Source organism: Mus musculus, chromosome 16 (assembly GCF_000001635.26).
Source record: "Mus musculus strain C57BL/6J chromosome 16, GRCm38.p6 C57BL/6J".
Taxonomy (NCBI): Eukaryota; Metazoa; Chordata; class Mammalia; order Rodentia; family Muridae; genus Mus; species Mus musculus.
The window spans coordinates 38891890-38908590 of record NC_000082.6 but is presented as its reverse complement, the minus strand read 5'-3'; the positions used below and the strand labels follow the sequence as shown (position 1 = coordinate 38908590).

The 16701-nt window shown below is 43.3% G+C and overlaps 1 protein-coding gene across 2 annotated transcripts in view; it reads right to left on the bottom strand.

Annotated features, from left to right (window-relative positions):
- Positions 1 to 16115, bottom strand: part of Igsf11 (immunoglobulin superfamily, member 11) — a 134684-nt gene extending 118569 nt beyond the window's left edge. The window contains exon 1 of one of the 2 annotated variants that reach the window (XM_011245851.1): positions 15917 to 16115. Coding sequence is in view for 1 of the 2 variants with exons in the window: in NM_170599.2 (NP_733548.2) it covers positions 6032 to 6083 (52 nt within the window). In the remaining variant the exon portion in view is untranslated. Of the gene's footprint in view, positions 1 to 6031; positions 6247 to 15916 lie in introns of those variants that run through there. The other variant, NM_170599.2, reaches the window with a different exon arrangement.
- Positions 16116 to 16701: the final 586 nt, after the last annotated feature.

The following is a 16701-nucleotide window of genomic DNA, read 5'->3' as shown; positions in this document are numbered from 1 at the left end:
CTACACGCTGTCTTAAGTCTTGGCCGGCAAGAGCTGGTACAGCAACCTGTGTTTACCCAGGGGTGACACTGTAAGGCAGCCCTACCCTACAAATTGTTTAAGCAACAGAAGCCCTCGCCACACACTAGCCCTGTGTGAGGATGCTGCTGGCACCACAGGAATGATCTTTAGCTTCTGTTCCTACTGTGTATTTGTGTTCTGACAGATGAGCTTGACCCGGGGGGCTGACGGAGCTGCCTACCTAACTGATGGAGAAGGTGCTAGAGTCACAGCTGATGGAGAAGATGCTAGAATCACAGCTGGCATAAATTATGAATGAAGGGAAAGAAACAGGAGGGAACAATAAATACTGCCAGTTCCGATGGGGTGAAGGACATAAAGCCCCTTCCTCTGACTTATGATTAATACACATGTTTCTAATATGCAATCTCCAGAGTTTCAGGTACAGTAACATGATGGGGGAGGGGCAGAGTAAGCTGTGAAGGTTGTTACAAGTGGATGGCTCTTTTCTTGGAAAACAAGTTCTAACATGCAGACCTAAGGCTTTGACAATGTACCAGGCATAGAAGTAGGAAGCTTCAGGTTACAATGAAAAACTAATACCTGAGATTATTTTACTATGAAGAAAATAATCTTCAGAATTACACAGGGAAAAACATATTTCAAAAAAAATCAACAAAATCACAGATAAGCTAAGAATCAGTTTTTAAAAGCTGTAAGTACATTTTTTTTAAATTTCCAAACAATTCACAGAATATTTTTGAATTCATGAAAATAAATCTCCATCACCTCTTCTACAAAATATGCCAAATCTTAGTATAATGTATAAATTATATGTAATATACATTATATATGTAATTATATAGTAGACTGACATGAGGCACCCCAATTCTTAAAGGAAATGAAGACAAGCAGACTACATCTCTTTTAAGAAGGAACACTAACCTTCTCACACATCCAAGAACAGGCACAGAGTGGGCCTTCACAGAACAAGGAGGAAATATCCCACGGGAAACGTCAGGATTCCCTCATATGCCCCCGGACGCCCAGCTGCTGAGATGGTTCTGCTTCTGTCTGGTCAGTGTCCCTGTTTGGTTTTTTATCAGTAATTCAACTAAGCAAGATGAATAACTGGAAGCAGCCAGGAATGACTATACTGGTTACCTTGGAAGAAACTTGGTGTTACCAGCAGAAAACTGACATTCCCCCAAGACAGGTGAGGGGATGGCAGAGAGAGAGAAATGGAACGGGCAGTAGGGAGAAGGCGGTAGGTAAATTTTACATAGGCAACGCTAGTCTAGGAGCCGTGAGACTTTGGGCAGGGGCTGAGAGAGCCCAAAAAATGAGGGACCTCATTTTTGTTTCCAGATTGGGATTTCTAACAGACTGTTATGTTTTCAGATTTTTAAAGTATTAAACTAATGAGTCTTAGGACTAGCCGAGCTGTGTCACATTCTCACCCTGTGTACCTAGGTCCCTCAGTGAAAACATGGCGGCCATGTTCCTATTCTACAAACCCTTACACATATTTCCTGAGCTTCCAGAATTTAAACAACCTTACATTTCTCAAGAAAGTACACCTTTAATAGTTCAGTTTATCTTCCTGATAAGATCCACCACAAGAAGACCCGCAGAGTCCTGGGTGCATAGGGGGCTCACAGAGGCTGAACCACCAACCGAAGAATATACATGGGCTGAACCTAGGCCCCCTGCACATATGTAGCAGATAGATGTGCAGCTTGGTCTTCATGTGGTCCTCTAACAATTGGAATGAGGGCTTACCATGACCCTGTAGCCTGCCATTGGATCCCCTTCCCCTAGCTGGACGGCCTTGTTGGGCCTCAGTTGGAGAGGATGTGCCTAGTCTTGCTGCGACTTGATGTCTCAGGGCGAGGTGGTACCCAGGGAGGGCTTCCCCATCTCTGAGGGGTAGTGGGAGGATGGTTTTGTGAGAGTGGGGCTGGGAGGAGCGGAGAAAGAGAATGGGGCTGCCATCGGGATGTACAGTGAATAAATAGATAATGGAGGGAAATAATGACCCAAAAGGTTAGTGATGCTGAACCAGTGCACTCATTAAGCTGTCTTCCCTCACTTGCAGATTTGTATCGGTTTGATCCTAACCTAATCTTACAAATTGAGTGATGTTTATTACAATCTGCTTCTTCCTATAATGAGTTGTGTGGAGCCACAGGACTTAGCATCTACACAGTCCATGATGACGGCCCGTGAGCTGGAGAAGACGCATCTGCAAATTAGAAAACCTGTTTCTCCCTCTGATTTCACCTTTCTCCAGCAAAAGCAAACCGCTGCTGCAGTCGGTCTCACACGCAGGAATCGTGCACAGGGGATGTCAATCACCCAGACTTACACAGAAAGAAAAACAGCATGGTTTTAAGATGCTTAGCCATTACATAGATTAATTAGCTTCCCACTCTTGTGACACACTTCAAATCAGTGGGTTTCCGAGGCCCACCCAGGAGGCGACAGCCTGTCCTAAGCAGATCACAGGCGTGTTCAGTAGTGGACTTGACGTCCTCCAGATGGTGGGGAAGGGTGCTGTTCTTGGAGTGCAGGCAGAGACCTGTTGGTGCCAGTCAGTCCTCATCCAAGGGGGAAAAGTCGCAGGCACTGTGCTTACAGCAGGACCCAAAGTTAGGGATCCAACGACCCTTCTTCAAAACGCCAAGCATACATAAAAGCTGAGGAAGTTGAAGCCAATTGTTATCTGTAACAATTGATCTAGAGCCCTTATTTTAAATAAACTGGTCCTAGAGGGGTGTGTAGAATAAAGTGAACGGGTGCTTCATTATTCAGCCTGGGTTCCACCATAGAACTCTTCATGTAGTCCAACAGGGCTTCAAACTTGTAATCTTCCTGTCTCAGCTCCCAGATGCACCAAATTACAGAGCACACCCCCACAGCAGGCTTAGAGATAGTGTGAATGAGAAAGCAACCACCCCTCAACTCTGTACCAACTCAGCCAGTCCCCCTCCCTCACCTCCTGCCGCCGCCGCCCACCGCAGCGACTAGACTGTGACTAGACTCTTGTGGCCCAAGCTCATCACCTACCTCCCTTGCCACTGAGTCACATGGCTTGAGTATGAAGATTCAAATGAGGATGTCTGTTATAGGTGTTTCCACTCCTGAAGTGTGAAAACGCGTCTGAAGATATACCACTTACTGTTACCAGGGGGGGAGAAGCCCAAACACGAGTCTCCAGCCTCGCACATGAGGTCTGACAACAGTACTTAGCAGAACACTGTAAAAGCTCCGGATGACTGGGTGTTTAAACTGAGTCCTGTATGCTGAGTAAGCTGATCCTCTCTGAACTCTTCACACGCTGTCTCTCTCAAGATGGCCAAGCTACAGATTTTGACTTAAAAAAAAAAAGTGAGGCCTTCCAAAAACAGTTGCACATCAAATTTTAAAGCTGGGAAATTGAAATTTATAGTCAGCTTCTCAAAATAACAACGATAAAATATTTCGTGACTTTTTCTTTTGGATACGGCCTTTTTTTTTTTTAACACACTTCCTCAAATTCTGTGAAATTACCTGCTCTTTCAAAGAACGGCCAATAAAAGAAGTATTTCAGATACTCTTCTGTTTATTTGTTGAGAGAGCCTTATTATGTATCCCTGGCTGGCCTGGCACTCACTCTGTAGCTGAGGTTAGCCTTCAACTCACTGAGATTCACCTGCCTCTGCCTCTTGGGTGCTGGGATTAAAGGCAAATGTGGCCTTACCTGACTCATTTAAACTCGTCTAAGCCATTGGTGGAATTGCACAGTAGTAAACTTTTCTATACAAATTCCCTACAAACTTATTTCACAGAAACTGAACAAAAAATAACAGCAATATGCTTGTCTTTCTTTTACTGAAGAGATGTTTATATTTCTGGTGCATTGTTCCCCCATTACCGCTGTTGGTCACTCAAACAGAATCCAACTTTTCCCACTTTGGAACAGAATCGATGTCACAGAAGTTCTAAAGACACACCGCAACCCAGTCAAAGCGACGCTGCCGCTGTCTGGGTCAAGAATTCAAGGAGGACACAACTTTCTCCTGGGCACTGCAAAATAGAACCACCCCACTCTCTCTCAGCACAGCCTCCCCTGGGCCTGTGGGGAAACAGCTCTGTGGCCTTTCTCAAGACAAAGCCCTAACTCAGCTTGCCCTCCCTCCCCCCACCCCTCCCCTCCGCCTTTTCTCTGCCCCTCCAGTTAGAGATCTGCCCTCTCATTAGAACCCGCCCACACACACTCTCCGTTCAAATATACTTCAGCTCCAATGTTTCTTGAGCTATGAAGGCCCAACCATCCTCCATTTAGATAATCTAAATTCTAGGCCAAGTCCAGATCGAAAGCTCACTTTGCCGTGAAATAAATATTCCTTGATGCCGCTGGCAAATGCGACTCAACATTTATTTGTTGTACCATCAAGTGTTTGGGCATGCTGATATTTAAGATCTTAAGAAGATCCCATTAGGGCTACAGACATATCCTCCCACTGTCTCCCTGCCCCACCCACCCACCTGATGCCCAAGTGCACCCAGTGGTAGCAAAGGAAATATCTGCCGAACAGAGGAACACGTTTTTTGAGAGTTAAAAGTGGCTCTACAGAACAGACCATCTCAAAGACGGGAACAACCTTGGAAGTCCTCAGAATCAGTCTAGTATTGAGTAGAAATCCTTCCAACCCAAAGCAAAGGCATAAATCAGGTGTCTGCCTATGAGTGATCCTAGAAACAAAATCACCTTTTTAAAAGTACTGCCTAATAAATTCAAAACACAAACTCTATCGGCCAACTAAGTTTCATGACAGATTTTCCAACTTAGTTTAACGACAGATCTTTCTATCAAAACCATTTGGAGCTGTTATTACAGCAACGTTTACAGCATTTCAGCTGTGTTCAAGGATTATGAGGAACATCTATGAATTCGCTTATTTCACCTTTGACAGAAGGACAGGAAGACACAGGCCTGCTGAAAGCAGTGAATGACAAACTCAGTTTGGAAGCTCAAGCGCATAAATGCACACTTTGGTATGTGACCTCACTACGTGTATAGTGTCACTAAAAAATATGCCTACTGAACTTCAAGACGTCAGAACACGGTCCCTGGTATCGTCATGGACGGTAACAGGCCAGTTTGCTATGCTTTCTCCTATACCAGGTGAACGACCTAAAACTGGGTTACATCAAGATTAAAACATCGTTTATTCAAGTAAGGCCATAAAAATGACTGGAGACCTACAAAGATGTCTAGAGAGAAATAGAATTAACCACAGCACACTCCATCACTGCACTAGCTTCTTAAAGAGAAGCCTTCTGGACAAATTTCAGCAAACCTCAGCAACCAATTACTGAGTCAGAAAACTTGATTCCACAGAACAATGCACACACAAAGGCAGGATTGTAGAAAAGGACATTCAGAGCCTGCCTATGATGATTACTGGGGGGAAAACAAAACGTTAAGAAAAACTTAAGAAATCAAATTTGAATAACCAACTGTTTTCAAGCGCTTGCTCATATTGCTACATTCTATGTATTTTTATAAGGCAACTTAGACCCTTCTGGTTACAAAACGAAGTGTAAATAAACTTTGCTTTCGGATGTAATCGAGCGTTTGGGTTTTTGTTGTTGTTGTTGTTTGTTTTTTTAATAAAGTGAAATGTTTACCCCTGCATATGTTTTAAAGGTTATAATGAAGTTACAACTTTAAATCTGAAAAAAAAAACTTTTAATCAATTTAATTCTTTTAATATCGCAAACTCCTTCAAGGCTGTGGTAAAGCTACAAAGTTTTCCTGGAGCCCTCTAGTAAGGGCAGGCGACTCTAACACTATTTCTAAGTGGACTGGCAGCGGGAGTTCGTTCCGGGAAGTGGCGGCGGGGAGCGGCGCTGGGGTTACAGCGCTTGGGGACACCTGGCAGACGCGGGCCTCCGCTACCGCCCCGGGGCAGCCGGTTCCCAGGCCCTGCGGGCACCAGCGGGCTCGGTCCCCCGAGGCGGCAGGACAAGCTGAGTTACTCACCGAGCAGCGACACGAGCAGCCAGGACGCCGGAGCGGAGCGCCGCCGAGTCATGCCGGAGCCGCCGGGGGAGCCGCCGTCCGCCGGGCTCCTGGGCGGCGGGGTGCAGCGTGGGACCAAGCGGGACACGGGAGCGCCGAGGCCACTCCGCTCCGCCGAGGCTCGGGGCAGGCTCGGGCGTCCCGGGCTCGCCGGCCGCCGCGGCCACCACCAGCCGCCGCAGCCACTCCCCCCAGCTCCCGCCAGCTCTTCCCCAGCCGGGGGCTCGGCACCGCCTGCCCACTCGCCGAGCGGTCTCCAGGGCAACCGCGACTCCAGTGCGACGCCTAGTGGCCAGCCGCAGAATGCACAGAACTCAAGGCTGGCGCGGCCAGGCCACCTGCTCTGGTCCCCATGAAACCTGCAAGGACAGGTTGAACCTAAAACCCCAAAGTGGCTTCCCTCAGATCCAACTCGTCTTTCTTGGCTGAAGTTTTCAAACAGTCCCTACTCTGACCATTTTAGTCTCTCCTGAAAACCATTTAATCTATCTGAAAGAACCTTAGGAGTCTTTTAGAAGACAGGAAGACCTTTAGGAAAGTTAACCTGTCCAAGGGATGAGTTCCCTTATTGTAGTCCAGTGCAGAGTCGTCAGCCCTGAAACCATATACAAACAACAAAAAACCGGATTGCATCTCCATAGATGGATGGATGGATGGATGGATGGATGGATGGATGGATGGGCAGACAGATAGATATGCATACACAGGCATGTGTAACTAAAAAAGAGGTTAATAACTTGAGAATGGGGAGAACACGGGAGGAGTTTTAAAAGAGGGTATGGCTGGGAAGAGATGGAGGGAAGAGACCAAAGGAAAGACAAAAGTGATGTAATGCTATTTCAATTAAAACCAGGATGATCTAAAATGCCTGACCTTTCCATCTAAGCCTCCCAAGCCCTGGGATTACAGGCCTGCAGCCATGCTTGTCATCTTCCAATGTCTTAAGTGATTCCTCACCAAGCTCACGTTTCCTTAGACTGCTTTTTAACACCGAGTACTGTCTTGCCTTGACTGTGGCACCTGTGTCTTCGATGGATGTTTTTACCTTTTGCTTGTTTGCTCTGGTTAGACTGAAGAGGCCTTCATAACATTTGAAATGCTTTTACTTATTTGAACAGCATTACCCACCCATCCTTTCCCAATTTAGTTTCTGTTTCCTCCTACAGCCCGAAGTCATTTTCTGCTTCCACACCCACACTGAGCCTTGGAGTTTTGAGGACCTACCTGCCCATGAACCTCCCAGACATGAGATCAGATTCTGAACAGCTTAGATTAGAACTCCTGTAGCCCTTCAGAATTCTGAACCCCGACACCTCACAGAACCAATTTTGCCAGGACAACTCAGAAACAATAGTATACTCAGGAGCATGGCAAATGTAGAAAACAATGTTTTAAAGAGAAGTATATTTGCACAATGATTTAAGGCTGTGTAGGAAAAACAAAAATATCAAGAAAGTAGAATTATAAAACTAATTTAAATATTGAAATGTTATATTTTGAAGAAGAAGAAAAAAAGGAGAAGTTTTAAAATGCCAATCACTAGAGCACTGAGAGAGGAACACTTGGTTTTTGCAGAAGACCCGAGTTCTGTTCCCAGTACCCACGTGGTGGCTCACAACCATCTGTGATCCAGTGTCCTCTTCTGACCTCTGAAAGAACCAGGCTCACATGTGGTGTGTATACAACTGCCGGTCCAGCATGGCCTTGGTGGGGGCAGAATGACAAGGTTCCTGCCCCTAGGACAGGGCCACCAGGCACCAGTGTCGGTGGCTGCTGTGAGCCTGGGGCTTGAATGTATAATAATGTACAAATTTTATGTTCCTCCTTTAAGTAATGTCCTTCCTGTTAACATTAATGACTCCATGATAACCAGAGACATCGAGAGTCAAGGAGGCAAAGGTATAGCTAATGTCTTAGCAAAATGATAAAAACTGGACCCTTCAGGCTGTGGGAAAAGACTCTTAAAAACATGGATTAGAAAATATGTAATTTCTCAACTATGCAAAAATATAACAATGCAATATGAATTGTATAAGGGGCTTTGCAGATCTAAAGGGACAGAGGCAGCTACAGCATGAGCCAGCTTGTCAGAAAGATACTAAGACAGGCAGATACAAATGTAGGCAGATTCCTGAGTCCAGGATCAGCCTGAGACAGAACAAATTTAGGTCCAAGTGTGCTAGAAATGGGTAACTTCAAGACAGCATCTCACCCAGCTAGCTTTTCAGTATGTGCTGAACAGAGGCAGGCAGATCTCTGATTTCTTTCGCAATGTTAAAAGAAAATGTGTGTTTGCTAAGAATTAAGTGGCTGGAGTCACAGGACCCTGAGTCACAGGATGATCAAAAGGGAACCTGGAGTCAATGACTGGATTGGTATGCAAGATAAAAGACTGGGCTTATGATCTGCAGGAGATGATCTATCCAGAAAAAGTTTTTTAGCATACTAAGAGATAACTGCTTACAGAGCTGTCTCAAGCAGAGCATAGAGAGAAAGCTGTATAGAGATCTTGAGAGAAAGCAGATCAGAGAGAAAGAATGCAGAACAGAAGAAAACAGGCTGGAAAGCTGTCGCCAGCAGAACACAGGCTGCTGGACCCCCGATTTGACTTCAAGTGGATTGTTTTCACTGCTTCTAGACACCCTTTCTTCAGAACCCATATCCAAGCTGAGGCTGGTTCTTGGCATACAAGCATAAGACAAAACACTCATTGGCTGTGTTTGTGTGTGTGTGTGTGTGTGTGTGTGTGTGTGTGTGTGTGTGTGTGTGTGTGTATTTCAAATAATGCCAATCATTTTAACAGGGGTCTTATGAAAAGAAACTCTATTCTCATGAGTTGGGAATGCCTAGGCTATGGTCACACTTCTTATTTCTCTTTTATATTAATAAGAATTTCAATTTTTAATGTTAGTGTTATCCCTAGCTTATTCTCATCCATTTACCCTCCAGAGCAAATTCTAGACTTTTATTTTCTCTGTCTAGTCTCTCTTTCTCCCTCTCCCCCTCCCCTTCCCCCTCTCCCTTTTCTTATAATCTGACCCTGTCCTCAACAAGGCACAGAAACAATATAGGTAGAAAAAGAAGCTATGGAGTGATCAACACAACTCAGGACCATCCAACTTTGCCTTGTCATAACCTGGAATTTAAATGACAAATAAAAATTTTTTTCAGTTAAATAGATAATCTAGTTGCCTGTGCTTAAAAGTCCTGATAAAGCAAGTCGCTGGCTACACTCATTACACAAATGCAGCAAATATTAACTAAGCAGAAATGCCGTGTCAGGGCACTGGGTTGAAGGTTAAACAAAAACCATGTGGAGTAATTCCTGACCCCAGACAAATGCCACTTGTACCTGGACTATATCTGTGCTATCACGACTCATCAATGAATAGCCTCTTTGTCACCACAGCAAGTTACTGTCCCCCAGACAGGAGCCAGTGAGTCACTAGGACACAATGCTAGCCGTTTGGTGGAGGAGCCTTTGTAAAAGAAAAGGCTAGAAGGAGGGACAGTCGAGTGTCTGGGAGACACAGAAGCACAGAGGTCAGCTGGGGATAGTGGACTCAAGGAACAGGCAGGAGAACTAGGAGGTCACAAGCTGGACTCAAAGGCTCTCAGCTATTCACTCCTCCAGGAACAGGCAAGGTGTGATCTTTAATTCACAGAAACACCAGCACCGTCGTCGTGGGCTACATTTTTACTGAGGATAAATCTCACCATGCTCTTTTATCCTAATCTGCCTATAACCACGGTAGGATTTCTTTAAATCCCTTAAGTATTCCTAGCGAGAAAGCAACAGACACATCAGACATTTGTACAGTGCTTTATGTTTCAAAGTGATTCTGCATATGCTATCTGGTGTGATCATCACAGCAACGCCAGGGGGTAGGGAAGGTGCTTACTACAACCCCTCGTTCATACAGGACGATACCGGGTCTCAAGGGAATCAAAGATGCTTCGGGGACTGCAAATACCAGGTGTCTTAGTCAGAGTTTCTATTCCTACACAAACATCATGACCAAGAAGCAAGTTGGGGAGGAAAGGGTTTATTCGGCGTACACTTCCACATTGCTGTTCATCACTAAAGGGAGTCAGGACTGGAACTCAAGCAGGTCAGGAAGCAGGAGCTGATGCAGAGGCCATGTTTCTTACTGGCTTGCTTCCCCTGGTTTGCTCAGCTTGCTCTCTTATGGAACCCAAGACTGCCAGCCCAGGGTTTGCACCACCTACCATGGGCCCGCTTGATCACCAACAGAGAAAATGCCCCACAGCTGGCTGTCATGGAAGCACTTCCCCAACTGAAGCTCCTTTCTCTGTGATAACTCCAGCCTGTGTCAAGCTGACACACAAAACCAGCCAGTACACCAGGTAGAACGAGAACCAAGACTTCTAACATGTTCCCTATAGCTTTCCCAACTACATTAGGAAGTCATTTAAAGACATCATGACATCTTAACGCTAGTCTGAAGAAGTTATCTCCCCAGTATTTAATCCCTCTCCACAATACCACAATCCCCACTCCCACCCACCTCCTGTTGTCTGACAAAACTTTTCTTGAGGAGATAGAACACATTCTTCTTCTATTCACTGCAGATAGGGAGCACACAACAGAGCAAAGTACGGATACCACCAAAGTCCAATTTTGTGAACTAATGAGTTTTACTGGGTTACTTACAGGAATATAGCTGAGGGGTTGTGTACAGAAATGACTCAGTGACAGCTCTATCACCAAACTCCACCCCATCGACGGTGACTACAATTCACAAAGCTGGGAACCTTGGGGCACACTGCTCAGCTCAACAGGCTGGGAGTGTCCTTTCCACATGCCTCAGTTTGCCTACCTCTCTTCCAGGCAGCTCTTGGCAGCTGGGCTCTGTTTACTCTGGAGTGAGGGGCGGAGTGCATCTGGTCAGTTTCACAGAGTTCTTGAGGCTGTTTCCCCCAACCCCCTCTGGTTGTTTACTCCCTACTTAGGGAGTTCCCCTGCCTGAGAGAATGATTTGATCCTGGAGGAGACTGTTACAGAACACCCACACTTCAGTAGCAAGCAGTACCAACTGGATGGGTCTGTGCTAAGGCAATTGTAGCCTGCCTAAGAAAGAGATGGAGGTGAGATAGGCTGAGGAAAGGCACCCCAACCAAAGACTCTACTGTGGTTATATCAGCCTTTATGACTCAAAACATAGATGGCATGAAAATGGATTCAATCTCTACTTATCCAAGTTTAAATTTAACACTAGACAAACTTTTCAATACATCAAAATGCAGGGCCATCTCTTTCCAGGATCAGTTCATTCGTATTCAAGAATAGGAAATTAATTTTATTTATTGGCATAGGAGAAATATAATTAAGAATGAAAAAAAGATAGAATTATAAAGCTTTCTAAAGCTATATATAAACTATTTTGAATTAGATATTTTAAAGTATCAACATCACAGATCCATTGATGTGCATACATTAAATATTAATTGCATTTAAACTTGGAGGGTTTGTATTTGTGTAGTGTTCTGTACTTATGTTATTTTAAGGCTAGTAAGGAGCTGTTTGGGCCACTTATTCTGTAATTATTTCGACCAGCTGCTTAGTGCCTTAGTTGTCTACAGTCAGGGTTGATCCTTTTAAAGATAAAATAAGAGGAATCCTCCTCACCTTATGAAGTCAGGAAAAATCTCTAAAATAAAATAATAATCTCTAAAAATCTCTAAAATCTCTAAATAATAAAATTTCTAAAATATAAAATTTCTAATAATAGAAAAGAAAATGATGGAACCATCCCAGCATAACAGCAAGAAAGCCAACAAGTGTCCCTCCCTTGTATGCTGACCTAGAGCATTTAGCATTTCCAAGGTTGTCCTCAGAATTGAGAGTATTTGTAACCTACCTATACTAGCTATACCAATAGCTTAAATCTCTTACATCTGCTTCTACACACACAGAGACACACACAGACGCAGACACACACACACAGACACACACACACCCTGCAACTCTTACTGACAGGATTTACACAAAACAGAGTAGAAATCTCTATCTCCTTCTGAATGTCTGCTCCCTCTCATCATTGTGATGCTGAAAATAGAAATATCTACAGCATCTGTATCCATTGGAAAACCCCAGCCATTTGCTTTAAAATCTTTCCATCATGAACACATTAGTATTTAAATAAAGTCACTTTTTGTACTCAACTCAGAATGCTTCTGAATTCTTCCCAATGGCAATTTTTAAATGGCCTCGGTGACTTTTGGGGACTTAACAAGAAAAACACCTTCAGTAGCATCTTACATGTCACATAAAATTTACCACAGTCTCTCTGCTACGAGAAATTCTTTTTATTAATATTCTGCAAAGTCTCCACCACTTTTCTCCAAGCTGATGGGCTTCAAACTCATTACTTACTTTTATATATTGGGCTATTTTGGAGATCAAATCTCTCTTTTCAAATTCTGATGGATTTTTTTTCACAATTGAAAGCATAATTTCGACTATTGTATCTAGCAACAAAGACTAGAAATCTCAACTTACAAGAAAACATGAAGCTATAAAAGCCTTAAATAAACTGATGAGCCCTCAACAAAATATACAGAAGACAAAGGCTAGAAGGGAACGAAAATTGTCTACAGTCTAGCTCAACACATGTAGAATGGACGATCTTCCCGTCCCATCAGGCCACTCCCCTTCCCGAGTCTTCCCAGGGTTTCTGTGTCAGAAGAAGGGGAAATTCTTATTACTAGACAGGGCCTGTGTTCATTTTCTATTGCTGCTGTAGCCACCCCTTTAAGCCTGTGGCATAAGCTAACACAGATGTATTATTTTACAGGGTTTGGAGTAAAAGAAAAATAAAATAAAATAAAATAAAATAAAATAAGCTAGCTGCCAGTGAGATAAAAATCAAATCACTGCCATGGCTGCACTCCTTTCTGGAGGCTGTAGGGCAGAACCCACGCCCTTCCATTCCTGACCGTTAGCTCCCACTTAGCTCAAGGTCGTCTTTCTCCATCTTTAAAGCCAGCATCATTGCGCCACGCCTTGTGGCACAGCCAGAATAAAGCCCTTGGACTTCCTTCTTCCTCATGTAAGGATCATTGTAAGTACAGTGGGCCTTCTTAGAGAATCCAGTATGAGCTGTAGTGGGTGACTTCAATGCTCTAATCAGAAATGAACGCTGAAGATACTGTTCCCCAACTGGTTCTTGATGGAGCAATAAAGGTGTTAGTGACCAATGGCTGGACGGAAGAAGCGGGACTTCCATTCTAAAGTCAGGCTAGCAGACGCAGGAGTGGGGAAAGGATTGACCATGCTTCTGAAGGGAGAGAGAGCCACCAGCCATGTGAGATCTTGGGCAGAGTGGCCATTGGCCTCTTCCCTGAATGGGCCTGGGGTAGCTGGCAGGAGATTAGAAACGCAACTAAGCTGAGGGCAGATTTAGGGTGCTGAGGTCAGACTAGAAGTAAGTGAGCAAATAAAGTTGAGGGACGATTTAGAGGTATTGAGCTGAGAGTGAAAAGAAGGGTGCCTTAGCCAAGAAAGGCTTAAAAGAGCCCAGCCATTGAGCTAAAGCATATTAAATATAAGCTAATGAGTGTGTGTGCGCATGTGAGTGTGCATGTGTGTGTTTCATCTGCCGATCCAGGGTCCGCCTGGAGCTTAAAGCAACGTAGTAGAAACTACACACTACAGTAAGCCATTTCCAGGTCCACTGACTATCACCTGCCTGCAAACCTCAACTCCCCTTTGCCATAAAAGGAAGCATGCTCACCAGTCTTGAGAATCAGGGACGGGATCTTTGGGACGCCATTATTGATGCATCTTAAGGGTTTTGTTGGTATATAGTCTGTAGTCTGCCTTAACTGTCATATTGGAGATTAAAAGTTTAAAAGACATTTTAAAATCTCTTTCCCTGTTGTGGTTTTAGTACCCCACCACTAAATATTCTTTAATTAAAAAAAAAAGGTCTTATTTACTATCAGCTTCATCCAATTTAACACACAAGAACAGGAAATCTTATTGATTTTACTCACTGCTCAATTCTCAATGCCTTTAACAATGTGTGACATGCCATTAGATACTGAAAACATTTTTAAAGTCTTTTTATTTTATATGTATGCGTGGAGTTTTGATTCAGTTTGCTTTTTGCGTGTTTTTTGGTTGGTTGGTTGGTTTGGTTTGGTTTTGCCTGTGAGTATACGTGTGCACCAGATGCATGTCTGATGCCCACAGAGACCAGAGGGCAGCACTCGATTCCCTGGAACTAGAGTTAGGGTTCCGAGCATGTGGATACTGGGAACTGACCCCAGGTCCCCTGTGAAAGGAGCAAGTGCTCTTAGCCACTAAGCCATATCACTAAGCCCCTGGATAAATATTTTTAATAGGTGGATGAAGGAAGGAAGCAAGCCTAAGAGATGTCACAGGAGTGAAATCTTTCAGGTTACATTCTCTGCCCACAATAATATCAAAGGAGGTATCAATAAATGTACACACTTGGATGTTAGGGATGACGAAGCATTCAAAACTGTGAAATCAAAGAAAACTAAAATATAGATAAATTCAAATCCTTCATAGAAAAATCCCATGAATTATAGCTAAAGTGTATTCTTTGAAAAAAACTTAAAATGCTAAATGCTTACATTAGTAAAAATAAATAAATATGATTTTAAAAAGTAGACAGGAGTATAAGAAAGAGGAAAATGATTTAACTATTAAACAGATAAACACAGCCAAAAAGCTGGTACTTTAAAAAGGTTAAATTAACCAAATTTTATTAACCAAATTTAATCAATACTTAAAAATGAGACATGTCAAATAGTATTAAGAAGAAATATTACAAATGCCACTTACATTTAAAAATTAAATTAACATTTTTGACAAGTTTGAAAACTTGGAAGAAATAGACAAAATCCCCCAAAAATATAACTTAACAATACTTGTTTAAAAATAAATAGAAAATCTGGTTACTCACCCATAACTAGATTAACTGAAGTAAACACTTAATTTTTTTCTAGAAGTGAAAGTGGAAATCTAGACTATTAACAATTTTTACCAAATTTTTTGAAAACAAAAATATATTTTAAAAACTATTTAAAAATAGAGAAAAAGGGAAAATCACTTTTCATTTTCTAATGTTAATATTAGATTGTATATCAAATATTAATAAAGGTAGTAGGAGAAAGAGAAATAACAGACAGAGAAATGCAAATTAGTATTGGCCAACTACATCTAGCTGTGCTGGTGTGGAAGGTTAATACATCACACCAGTTGGACTTCTCTTAGCAGAACAGCACAGGTTTAATATTGAAGTGAGTTAATATAATTCGTCACATTGAGAATAAAAGAGAAACCCGACACGATCATCTGGTGGACCCGAGAACCCCGGCTGAGAGAGAATGAACTATCGAGTGGGCGATCAAGTTCACTGGCACCACCTCGCTTAAGGAAAGAAGATAGCACACTTGACTCCCTAGACTCCGGGCCAGTGGCCAGGTCTGAATCCACATCCTTTCTCAGAGCGCACTTTGGAGGATGGTGTCCCTTAAAGATGCAAGATGGAAATAGCCAGGGCCTCATAATCAGTGTCAGAAAGAAGGTCTGTAGCTCCTGTTGCTCTCCCATCCCTTGTCGTATCACCGATGCACAGTGCTAACTGCCTTCTCTGATATTTTTCCTCTCCTCTTTTATCTTATAGGCTGTACTGACAGGCGTGGGTTACAGTCCACAAACTAAAGAATATGAAAACAGAATACTCTATCAAACTAAAGTCTGGAAAGGATAACTAACAAAACTTTTTGAGTTGTCTCCTGTGACAAAAACCTGTGCATAACCAAGCTAACCGAGGAAAGATTCTGGCTCACCATTTCAGAAACTTCCTGTCAAGGTCGACTGAGTGCTCCTGTTGCTTTGGGCCTGAAGCAAGACAGAACCTCACCAGGTCAGGACCGTATGACACTGCCTACCTGGTGGCAGCCAGGAAGCAGAGAGATGAAGATGAGAGGTGACGATAAGCTCCAAGCTCTCAGCACCCCACTCCTCCCTCCTGGAGTTCCAGGAGTCGGCTTCCAGCAGTCTAGTCTATTATGAGTCCATCAATGAGTTCATGAGCTCATTGGTCAGAACCCACACGATACAATCACATTCTAAAAGTCCCAATCCTGAACGCTAGAACTGAGAGGATCGTCTTCAGCACACGAACATTAGAGAACTTTTTCACATCCAATCCACAATGTCTAATGTGGGAATACTGAGTGGTTTTTCAGCCTTAAGTAGAATATAAATTCTATGTGTTTTTAGATATAAATGCAAGGAAAGGCTATCAGTGGATGTTAAGTACTTAATTTGGATACACTTTAGTTGTGTTTTTTTTTAACTTCTAGTTTCATTTTTGACATCAAGACCTTCTCCCAAGAAAAAGAAAGTTTTACTTGCAGTAAAAAGCAGAGCCAGAAAACACCTGTGCATATATGGGAACCCAAGTGTGGCCAGGGAAACTGACGTTAGCCAATTGGACAGGCACACTTCTAGAAATGTAAGTCTTGAGCGGGAGACTTAACTTGAGGGGATGGTGAGGTGGCTCTGAGGTCTTAAGCACATACTGCTCTTGTGGAGGGCCCTGCCTGGGCTCCCCAGCCCCACATAGCAG